Source organism: Dipodomys ordii, unplaced genomic scaffold (assembly GCF_000151885.1).
Source record: "Dipodomys ordii isolate 6190 unplaced genomic scaffold, Dord_2.0 Scaffold195, whole genome shotgun sequence".
NCBI classification, from domain to species: Eukaryota; Metazoa; Chordata; class Mammalia; order Rodentia; family Heteromyidae; genus Dipodomys; species Dipodomys ordii.
This window is the reverse complement of record NW_012267411.1, coordinates 3520592-3533124: the sequence shown is the minus strand read 5'-3', so window position 1 is coordinate 3533124 and position 12533 is coordinate 3520592. Positions and strand designations below refer to the sequence as shown.

The window sequence follows — 12533 nt, the reverse complement described above, 5'->3', positions numbered from 1 at the left end:
TGTGTGGGTCAGGCATCTGGAAAAGTGAACTTCTTTCATCCCAGTAAAATCCCTCCTGACCTTTGGGCCACTTTTCCAGGAGGGACTTTACTTACCCCCAGATCCACTGAGTAGAACAAGGGGCAGGGGACAAGACCCCAGATGAGAGCTCCCAGGCAGTTCAGTGCAATCTTGAGCAGCGGGGCTGAGGGCTGGAGAAGGGAGTGCACAGCACCCTCCCCTGGCTGAACAAGGAGACAGCACAGTTAATCCAGCACCACAGGTTTGCCAAATACTTATTTTATCACCCCCTCGCCCCCGCCTTTTTTTTTTCTATTTTGGTACTGGGGTTTGACCCTTGATCCTGGGTACTATCCTTGAACTTTTTCACTCAAGGCCAGAATTCTAACACTCGAGTTGTCTTACTATTACTTGTGATATTTGCTGTCTAACTGGAGATGAGCTTCTTAGTTTATATTCTCAGGCTGGCTTTGAACCCCAGTCCTCAGATCTCAGCCTTTTGAGTAGCTATGATTATGGGCATGAGCCTCTGATATCTAGTCCAAAATGGTTCCTTATGCTGCCTAATCATTCCTAGTGAAACCTTTGCCCTTTTAAGATACATCTACTATCCTGTTGGTTTCCAAGGGATATGGTACTCACATAACATAAAAACTATATTTATATACCATATTTACCATAGCTAAGATATGGAACCAACCCAGATGCCCCCCAGTACATGAATGGATCAAGAAAATGTGGTATATATACGCAATGGAATTCTATGCCTCCATCAGAAAGAATGACATTGCCCCATTTGTTAGGAAATGGAAAGACTTGGAAAAAATTAGGTGAAATAAGCCAGGCCCAAAGAAACATAGGTCCCATGGTTTTCCTTATTTGTAATAACTAGTATATATCTGAGACAAGCAGAAAAGATCAGATAAGTTGATGTTAGGTGAAATGAACCCCAAGATAAGTATTCAAATGTTTTTTCTTTCATGTGATTGTTTCTAACGTATTTATAAGATGATTTCATTGTTGCTTTGTATGTCCCTCCCCTATGGTATAACTCCTTCTTTCACTGTATTTGATGTTGGTATAATTTGAGGAGGGGAAGGGAAAAAACAAATTGTTTAAATAGTGATACAGGTGGACCCATGGCAACAATGAGATGTATAAGACGTTATGTGGAAAAATGAACTTTACAACTTTGGCTGGCGGGTGGGGGAGAGGGGAAGGGATGGGAAGGGGAAACAAAGGAGGAGGCAACAATGCTTGATAAAAAATGTACTCATTATCTTGCCCATGTAATTGTAACCCCTCTTTATGGAATTTTCACAATAAAAAAGAAAGAACATAACTTTTCCTAAGGGTGACCTGCTAGGATGTATGGGAGGCAGAGTGAGTTCCAGTCTGAACTCTACTGCTCTCTTAGCAACCCATGGGAACAAAACTAAGTGAGAAACTTCTCCCAAATGCAGCATCAGTACTGGGAACACCTCAGAAACACTTTTCATGAGAAGAGTCAGAGAAATAGAAAAATGAGAAAGACTGACAATGTTTAAGATAAAACTTAATCTTGCTTAATAAAGTAATAGGAAGCTGAGGGCTGGTTGACTGCCCAGTATTCCTAGTTCCTTGGTTGGATCATGGTTTTTGGATAAGGCTGAATCTTACATCTGCAAAGTTGTAAATGTATATTTGCTGTCAGAGAGACTCTCCATTAATGTCTATTTTAGGCTCTAAATACCAAGTTGATAGCACCTCATCCACCATGGGCAGGGAAATGAATCTTCCAGATAGGGAGGCAGGCAGTCCAAACAAACTGATCCTTATCCATGTCCCCGGTCGCCTCCATAAGCCAGCATGACTTTACTACTCAGGCAGATCTGCGAGGCGCGCACGGCATAATCAGGACAGAGGATTTGTGGGCAGGAGACCACAGCCCATTGTAGGACGGAAAGGCTCTTAGCCACTTTGTTAATGAGAAGTGGAAACTGGGGCTGCAAGGAGTGGGGGTGTTGGGTAGAGGGGCTCAGTGTCCCAGCCAAGGCTCCCTTGTGGAAAGGGGTACCAACCCCGATTTAGATGGAGGCAGCAGTGGCTGTCAGATAGAGGCTGGAGAAACAACTGAGAGGATTCTGTTTTGTATGCAATTTGGATCCAGGCAGGCTAGAAGGCCTCCAGAAACTCTTTGAGACTAGTTTGAGAACAAGCTCAGGGTGCATGAGAACAAGGTAAGAAGCACTGTGTTGGGGCAGATAACAAAGGGATGCTAACAGGAGGTTTACAAACAAAACAAAACAAACAAAAACCCCAACTGCTGCAGGCAGTAGCCTGCCAGGATCAGAGGTGTGCACAGCTGTCCTAAGAGATAGACTCAGCAGGTCAGGCAAGGACAGCCAGAGCCAGTGGCTTATGGGCACCTGTGAGGTGTTCAGGCTCAAGGACGCCACTCCCACACTCCCTCAGGTCTGCCTTAATTAAGGGACCTATGTAAATGAGGGAAAATGTACTCCCTTAGCCTCTACAAAGACAAAAACCACATCCCCAAACTAGATTCTAGCATCTAATTTAGTAAGGCCTCTCCTGAAGCAGATGTGTGAGCTATAGCCAGTCAGAACCCACACAGGACCAAACCTCCCTCTCTTAGCCAACTCCCATTCCTAGAGTGCATTCTCTCTACCTAAGGACCCTGCTCCACATAGGACAGCTAGAGACTACCAGCACCCACAAAGACTGAGCCACACCCTCTCACCAGAGCCCTTCTTCTCCCTGTGGTCTCTTCTGTATCAGTCCAGATGCTGCAACCGATTAACAATGGAGAGTATCTCAATATGAAAGCAGTTCAATGAGCCACAGCTGGACTTGATGTGACTAGCAGGTGGGGTTCTTTTCTGTTAACTGACATTCTGTGACCTTGACTGTGTGTGACTTGCAGAGACAGAGAAGCACCATGAGAGCTGCAGTTTTGAGTCTTAGCTCTCAATGTGCTCATCTTACTATTATTTTTTGTTGGTTGTGGGGCTTGGGGTGCCATCCCTGAGCTCTTCTGATGAAAGCACTTTGAGTCACAGCTGCACTTCTGGTCTGTTAGTGATTAGAGATAAGAGTCTCATGTGGACTTTTCTGGCCGGGCTATCGTCGAACCATGATCCTCAGATCTTAGTCCTCTACAAGAGGGACAGCCCCTTCTTTGCCACCGAATTGGGCATTTTGAAGGCTGTGGAGCACCTGAACATCGTGAAGCCCTACGAGGTGGTAGAAAAAGAAGAGCGATTGTACTTGGTGATGGAGTACCTTAGATGGAGGAGACTTACTGGACCACTTGCAAAAGGTGGACACGCTGGGGGAGGATGAGGTCAGGCTTGTGTTTAAGCAGATCTTGACGGTAGTCAAATACAGCCATGACAATGGCATTGCACACAGGGACATCAAGGAAGAAGAAAATATCCTGTTGGACAGCAGGAGCTGTTATGTGACTTTGGGCTGAGGACAAGTTCTCACCCAGGGAGCAGCTGGACAGGGAGTGTGGGGCTCTGGCCTATTGGGCCTCTGAGACGTTCAAGCAGCGGAGTTACCAGGGCTACAAGGTAGATGTTTGGAGCCTGGGAGAGCTGCTGTATGCTACATGGTCGTGGGCGATGTGCCCTATAAAGGGGGTCATGGATTGTGATAAAAAAACAGGTTTGGGGTGGCAAGTTTATGCAAGAGCTTGTTTAGCCTCCAGCTTCTCCTCTGCCATTTTCCTGGAACTTTGGGGTGGCAAGTTTAAAATAGAAAAATGCTTTCCCCCTAAACTCTGAGAAATTTAGCCTATCTGATGACTGTTGATCCTAAAGAGAGACTGTCGGTATGGCAAGTGATGCGCCACCCCTGGTTCAGGCCAACAAAACAGCCTCACCAAGCCCCAGCCAGACTGTTGTGAACCAGCCAGACCCCACCATCCTGCACAGCATGGCCTCTTCCATGGACTTTGACCCACAGGAGGTGTGGGCAGCCCTGTCTGGCAGAACAGTTCATACCAGCATGGCAACATAAAGGATTTTACAGGAGCAGCAAGACCAGGGTAGAGACCTGACCTGCCTGCTGAGATGCTGCTCCCTGGGCGTCCACCTTGCCCCTCGCCTTTTAAGAGAGCCAGTGCTCCTGTGCGCCACCCTGCTGCTTGCTACCCACTGATCAGCAGCAGGAGGAGGGTGGCAGGAAAGGCACCATGTCTATGTGCCTCCCCTGCTGCCTCTGCAGCCCCTGTACAACCAGCACAGAGGGGGAGACTGAGGGCAGCAAGCCTCCCCCTGCTCCAGCAGCAGCAGCAGCAGCAGGAGCAACACCTCCCCTCCCCATGGGCCACTCCAGTGAACTGACCTGCCCAGCCCCTGAGCAGGAGAGGCAGGTGGGCAGCAGGGCTGATTCTCTCCCCCGTATCCTGTACAATAGGTGGATGGGGGCACACAGGGGGAGAAGGACATCAGCTTGGCTGCCCCAGTTCCAGGTCCAGAAGCATCTGATGCAAACTGGAAGGGCTCAGGGGAGACAGAGGAGAGCAGCAAGCTTCCCTCAGGATCACCAGCAGCAGAAACATCTACCAGGGCCACAGAGGCAGCGGTGGAGGGCAGCGCCCTTTCTCCCCTGGGTCCTGCAGCTGCAGAAACATCCATTCCAGCAAAGGAAAGTGGCAGGGTCTGAAAACGGCTAAAGAAGAGTATTGTTAATTGTTTCTAAAAACTGTGCTGCAGCTGTTGCTTGCCTTAAGAGAACCCCACAGAAAGTGCTTCTTCCTGTTCGTGAAAACCAGTGTTGACAGCCTGGACACCAGTAGGCGGAAGGGCATGGGTAGCACCTGTCTATTGAGTGTGCAACTTCTGTTTAGGATGAGGAGAAGGGGAAAAACAAAAAAGAATAAATGCAAATAGAACAATAAATGAACTCCAAGATATGGACACAAGAGGTTTTTCTTTGTCGTCGTTGTTTTTAATGTACTATGTGATTTTTTGGTGTGTCTTTTGTAAGTCCTTCCCCCTATGATATATCCTCTGTTGCCATCGTATTTGATCTTGGTCCCCTGCATCTTGTATATACATTTATCTAATTTGGAGAGGTGAAGGGGAATAACAAAATGCTGAAACAAGGACACAGGGTGACCCATTGCAACAATGATATAAGACACTATGTTGGAAATAAACTCTATAACTTCTGGGGGGTGGAGAATTAGGGGAGGTGGGGGTAGGAAAGGATAGGAGAAAAAGGAAGTAACAATGTTCAACAAGAAATGTACTCTTTACCTTACTCATGTAACTGTAACCCCCCTGTACAGCATCTTTACAATAAAATTTAAAAAAGAAAAAACATATTAAAACAAAAATTTAAAAACCCTCTTATTTCCATTTCTTGGAGGTCATTTTGATAAACATCATTTTACATGGTCACATGCACTTAGCTATTGATTCTCTCCTAAGATCCTTTGTTCTCAGTGCACAAATGCTTATAGTGCTGTTTAATTGATCATATCCAAGTATAATTTGCCTCTTACTATCCACTGGATTAACTTGTAGATCTATAAACATATTCTAGCTATTACAAATAAGGGAAACTATGCAGCCTATGATATTTTGGGGCTTCCTCACATCACTTAATATAATTTTTTCTTTGGATTTTCATTTTCTTTTGCCAGTACTGGGACTTAAAGTTAGGGGCTCAGGCACTTGCTCAGTTCTGGCTTCTTGGTGATTTACTGGAGATAAGAGTCTTAGGCATTTCTCCTGTTTGGCTTCAAAACACTGTCATCAGATCTCAGCCTTCTGAGTAGCCACAATTATAGGAGTGAGCCACTGGCATGGTCTCTAATATCAACTCTTAACAAAACAATGTGCACATCTAACCAAGCACTAAGGCAGCACTGGCAAACCACTTTGTGTCTCTCCTACTATGTAAAGTAGACATAGATTTTGTGCAAATATATTAAGATCTCCCTTTGGATGGTTGGTTCTGGTACTGACAGTTGTTAATCTGTAGCAATGAGGAGCACCTTTATTAAAACATGACTTGGACAGGCCAACCTTATCTTTGGGAAAGGGAGAGTGATGTCTGCTGGATTCCAGCCTGGGGCAGGAAGAACTGCAAGAAAATAGGAGAGGCTGACTGGGTGGAAGAAAAGGCCATGGGAACAATGATGATGTGGACACAGTGAAGATACAGGGCACACAGACTGCTACTGCTCTGACTAACCCACAGTAACCCATCTTCACTTTACAAGAACCCCCTGCAGTGTCCCTGCAGGCCTTCCATGCCCCCAAGCCCTGCTCATGACTGCTGCTTCCTTTGCTGACCATCACTCATGATTACTCTGCCCCAGCCAAAGGGACCTGCCAGGCACTCCAGCCTCGGGGGCTCTGCACTGGCCACTGGAGAGGCCAGAACTTCATTGCCTATGCCTACACTCATGACCACTTCCTCACAGGAAGCGTTTGCTGACTGTTAAATATATATTTAATCTATAATATTTAATCTATAATATAATATATATAGTATAAATGATGCAATATACTATATTAATATATAACATCTACTATATAATATAAATATTCAAAATATAATTATATGATTACATAGTTATATAATCATATATAATCATAATTATATAAGCATATAATTGTATTATATTTATTTTATATGTATTATATATTTATTATAATTATATAATCATAAATATATGATCAGTACTATATAAGTATATATAATATATAGTATAATTATATACTATATATTATACAATATATATATTTATATGTGTTATATATTATATATAACATTATATATTATATGTTATATAATATGTAATCTATATTGATATATATCAATTCTATAGACATATCCTACATTGATATATTGTATATTAATACATATAATTATGTATATCAATTCACTTTTTTCCAAAGCATTTAATACCATCTTAGTTTGTTTTCCTTCTTTCTTCCTTTGGCTCTTTGCTTCTTTCTATCTTTCTTTCTGTTCTGCTTTCCTTCAGTCTTTCCTTTCTCCCTCCCTTGTATTCATGTAGTCTTCATTCCTACTCTTATGTGAATATGGCTACTACAGGACAGCTACATAAGAGGAATTCAGTAGATATTCCTAAACGAATAAGGGAATCAAGGAGGAAGCAAAGAAGAAAGAACCAAAACCCTGCTACAGTGCACAAAGTTGTTAGAAGTGTTCAATTAAAGAAGGACATATTGGGCTGGGAAGTTGGCTCAGTGGTAGAGCGCTTACCTTGCATGCCTGAGGCCCTGGGTTCGATTCTTCAGCACCACATGAGCAAAAAGAAAAAAGCCGGAAGTGGCGCTGTGGCTCAAGTGGTAGGGCACTAGCCTTGAGCTGAAGAGCTGAGGGACAGCGCCCAGGCCCAGAGTTCAGGCCTCATGACCGGAACAAAAACAAAAAAAAAAACAAAGGAGGACATATTGAGACATGCTATCATTTCTAAATTTTATAATATTTCATTATGTTGAAGTAATTTCAAAAGCAAACTCATGAGAGTATTAAGTATCTTTAGAATTTTAGGGGTGTGGGAAGACAAATGTTCATCTCTAAATGTTTATAAATGAGTGCTTGAGCTTAGAGATTGTTAAAGTTATCATTTGATATCTAATGGCAACTTCACCTTTTTCATAGTGCTTTTATTTCTACCTTGAAAAAAGTAGGAAAGAGTAAGTAATGAAATAATAAAACACTATGTGATCCACAATATAAAAGAATAATGATCAGCAATTCAATGAGTCAAACCCCGGGACTTACTGTCCTGAAACTGTAGCTGGAGAGGCAGGAGCGGAACTGATTCCAGGCATCTGCATGAGATTAGGACATCAGGCAAGAACAGCTGCTTTCAGATACAGAGGTAAAGAAGCACTGCTGCCAGGTGCTTTCCAGTCCAGGAAAACATTCTCAAACCACAGATGTTACTTTGAATCAAGTCAGGGCCTAGGATCTGTCAAACTGGATTAGAGCAAGATTGTCCAGCTGTGGCCCATGCAGCCACCACTGTTGCACACAGTATGCATGGAAAACAGGAGGGAGCACACAGGAAACAATGGTCAAAAGCCCACCTGTACCAGCACAGAGCAGGTAGGATTCAATGCATTGCCTGCATTATAGAAAGCTGAAGAACAAACCTGTGGTAGATGTGAGACCACCAGAAAGGATGAAGAAAGGAAATAGACTCAGTTCCTTACTTCTCAGGTGGCTCTTTCTCTGGTCCTCTTTTTGTCAACTTATGCCTGACTCTTGTATGATGTGATAGTTACATAATACTGATTATTGTTTTCTAGGTGTGGGGAAAGCAGGGTAAGATTAACAAAATAAGGACCATGGATTATGCTTTCATAAATTATACCATTTAATCTAATAATAATTTCCGTGTGAACATCTACAGAATTTACAATTTCATGATAACAGAATTAGGTCCCAAGAAGAGACTAAGGGGAAAAATGCTCTTTTTTCCTTCCAGTTTTGGTAACTGAGAAGATGTGAGGATCACTTTATCTCATTCTGGACAGGGAAGGTCCTATTTAGGCATGATCAAGGTGGTAGTTCTTATCCCTTGCAACACCCATGATCTCTATGCATTTCCCTGTCCAATGAACATTTATCAAGCAATGCTATCCCAGACTTGACAGCCAATTTCCAAGTTGCCGCTCCAGCACAGGAGAAATCAAAGCTGGTTCATCTCAAAGGATCAGTTAGGCTGGCCCTGATCCAAGTTGAAAGGCCAGACTAAGGAGCACTGCTTCCGGCCTCCCCTCTTATTCATTCCTTCCAAATAATGATGTGTGGGTCAGGCATCTGGAAATGTGAAAGATGTCTTTCATCCCAGTAAAATCTGTCACCAATTTTGGGGCACGCTGCTTCCATTTTTCTAGTTCCTGGAGGAACAAGACCCCAGATAAGAGCTCCAGGGCAGTTCAGTGCAATCTTGAGCAGCGGGGCTGAGGGCTGGAGAAGGGAGTGCACAGCACCCTCCCCTGGCTGAACAAGGAGACCGCACAGTTAATCCAGCACCACAGGTTTGCCAAATACTTATCCTTTTTTTTCTTTTTTGGTTACTGGGGCTTGAACTTGGGTACTGGGCAATATCGTCGAGCTTTTTCACTCAAGGCTGGAACTCTAACACTTGAGTCATCTTATCATTACTTGTGATTTTTGATGTCTAGGTGGGAATAAGTTTCTTAGGTTTAATTGCCGAGGCTGGGTTTGAATCCCAGTCTTCAGATCTCAGCCTTCTGAGCAGCTAGGATGATAGGCATGAGCCACTAGTACTCAGCCCCAAATGTTTCTTCATGCAGTATGCTCAATCCTAATGCCTACCCTTTCCCTTAAAAGACACATCTGCTATCCCATTGGTTTACTTGGAACATGGTGCTCACATAACCTAAGAAAATAACTTTTCCTAAGGGTGGATGGCTAGGATGTGTGGGAGGCAGAATGAGTTCCAATTTGAACTCAACCTCTCTCATACTTAGCAACCCGTGGGAACAAAATTGAGTGAAAACCTGTTCTCTAGAATGCAGCCATCAGTACCATGAGTATTTCAGAAACACTTTTCATGAGAGGAACCAGAAAAACATCAAAATGAGAAAGACTGACAATGTGTAGGATAAAAGTTAAAGTAGCTCAATAAAGCAATTGTAAGACTAGGGCTGGTGAGTGCCCTTACTCCTAGCTACTTGGGAAGATCATGGTTTGAAGCTGGCCCTGGCAGAAAAGTTCCTGAGATCCCCTCTGGGCAAACCCATAGCTGGGAGCTGTGGCACACTCCTGTCATCCTTATGCGGGAGGCTAAGACTAGGAGGATCATAGTTCTAGGCAAGCCTGGGAAAAAAGAGTCCATGAGACTCCATCTCAATGGAAGAAAGCTGGATGTGGTGACACATTCCTGTCATCCCAGCAACTATAGGAAGCCTAAGATAAGAGGATCAAGGTCCAGGTACCCACAGAGGAAGGAAGTGAGATATCTTAAAATAACAGGTGAAAAACAGGGCTAGAAATGTGGCTTGGGGGTATAGTGTGTCTCTAGCAGTGTGTGGCCTTGAGTTTAAGCCCTAGTACTGCCATCCTCATCATTAGCATCATCAAACTCACACTGCCTTGCCTTGAGTCTCTCACAAATAATACAATTATTCCTTCTCATTATTCCAATTGCTGTGTTGATCTCACTTGGAGAAGGTAAGGAGGAATTGCTGATGAAAGTCCAGAAACTAATTAAATTGTATTCAGTTGTGAATTTATCCACAACCATTGCCTCATTTTCATTGGCCCCCTTCTACCTGTCGTCTAGCTCTTTTACTGTCCCATTCTAAAACAGAATTCTCACAACGTGGTCACTTGGTATGACCTGAAATTTATGCAACCTTTTCTATAGGTGTATGTTGTTCCTTCCCACATATATCCCCATGCTGGGAATAAAGTCCCAAACATTGCCAGACTGTGGGAAAAAAAGAAAAAGAAAAGACTTCTCTTCACTGTGTTTCAAAGATGAAGTGAGGGAGATGATGATGATGATATCCACAATGAAAGACCGGAAGAAATTGGTTCCTGAACATATACTTGAAAAGAGGATTAAAAGAGTTTATGAAATTTGGTTCCTGGTGCAAAAGAATAAAACCTAGATAAAGACAGTTTGGGGAGCACCAGAGAGTGAAATTTATCTATGTTGACTTTGTCTTCTTCCATTAGTTTGAAACTAATGAAAAGAAAATCACTATTTCTTCCATTTCTAATTTTTGTTCTTGATAGTGACTATTAATGGCAGGAAAAACATATTTTCTTTTTAAAATATCTTAATATTTTTAATTAAAACTTTATTTTAAAGGTGATGTACAGAAGGGTTACAGAAGTAAGGCAATGAGTATATATCTTTTTCAACAGTGCTACCACTTTCCCTCTTTTTCTCTCCCCTCCCCTCCACCTCCCTCCCCAAGTTGTAAAGTTCACTTCCAACATACTGTCTAGTGAGTATCAGTGTTAAATTGGTTCACTCTTTGTCTCACCATTTCTGTGATTCCCCTTTCCTTTCTCAAACATATAAACCTCAATACAAAATAAAGGGTACAGAAATAAACACTGACAACCAGAAATAAACCAAGTAGAAAAAAGAAAAGAAAAGAAAAGAATCGAAAACAGAATTGTAAAAAAAATCTTGTTTCCATTTCTTGGTGTTTATTTCAATAAGCATCATTTTATATGATCATATGCTCATAGCTATTGAGCCCTGGTGATCCTCTCCCAAGAATATCCTCCTTTGTTCTTAGTGTGCAAATGCTTAGAGTGTTGTTAAATTAATCATGTCCAAGTATAATGAATTGACTTTTACAATCCATTGGATTAACTTGTAGACTTATAGACATATTCTAGTTATTATAATTGAGGGGAAACATGCAGCCAGTGTTTCTTTGGGTCTTATTTACCTTGCTTAATGTAATTTTTTCCAAGCCTTCACATTTCCTTATGAATGGGATGATGTCATTCTTTCTGATGGAAGCATAGAATTCCATTGTGTACATATACCACATTTTCTTTTTTTGACATTTAAAATAGATTATTATTATTATTATTGTCAGTATTGTCAGTTGTGGGGCTTGAACTCTGGGCTTGGGCGCTGTCCCTCAGCTCTTCAGCTCAAGGCAAGCGCTCTACTGCTTGGGCCTCATCGCCACTTCCAGTTTTCTAGTGGTTAACTGGAGATGAGTCTCTCAGACTTTCCTGCCTGGGCTGGCTTTGAACCATAATCCTCAGATCTCAGCCTCTTGAGTAGCTAGGATTACAGGCATAAGCCACCAACTCCCGGCTAGATTGTATTTTATTAATAATAATAATTATTATTATTTTATTATTTTGGGTCCGGTCATGGGGGCCTGAACTCTGGGTCTGGGTGCTGTCCCTCAGCTCTTCAGCTCAAGGCTAGTGCTCTACCACTTGAGCCACAACACCACTTCCAGCTTTTTTCTTTTTGCTTATGTGGTGCTGAGGAATCGAACCCAGGGCCTCAGGCATGCAAGGCAAGCACTCTACCACTGAGCCACCTTCCCAGCCCTGATTGTATTATTATTGTAATAGTGATGTATAGAGGGTTTACAGTTACAAAAGTCAAGGTATTATGTACATTTCTTTTTGAACCATGACACTCCTTCCCTCCCTCTCTCCCAGTTTTTCCCTCTAGTCTCCACCCACAAGATACATAATTTATTTTCCACTAGTGTCTATTGAGCACCACTGTTGAATTTGTTTATTCTTTGTTACATCTTTTCTGTGCCAACCTTCCCCTCACAAAGACAAATAAAGTAACAGATAAGACAAAAGAAAAGACAACAAAAACTGCAACAACATAGACAACAAGTTTCTTGTTTCCTTTTCTTGGAGTTCATTTCATAAAACATTATTTTACATGATCATATGCACATAGCTATTGAGCTTTGTGATCTTCTCCTATGAATATCCTCCTTAGGTCAGAGAGAGAGAGAGAGAGAGAGAGAAAGAGAGAGGGGGAGAGAGAGAGAGAG

The 12533-nt window shown here is 42.5% G+C and overlaps 1 protein-coding gene across 1 annotated transcript in view; it reads left to right on the top strand.

The window, feature by feature from the left end:
* Positions 1–3837: 3837 nt before the first annotated feature.
* Positions 3838–12533, top strand: part of LOC105999652 (NUAK family SNF1-like kinase 2) — a 15231-nt gene continuing 6535 nt past the window's right edge. Inside the window, 2 exon segments of the mRNA XM_013034724.1 lie at positions 3838–3972; positions 4423–4665. Of these exon segments, the coding sequence (XP_012890178.1) occupies positions 3838–3972; positions 4423–4665 (378 nt within the window).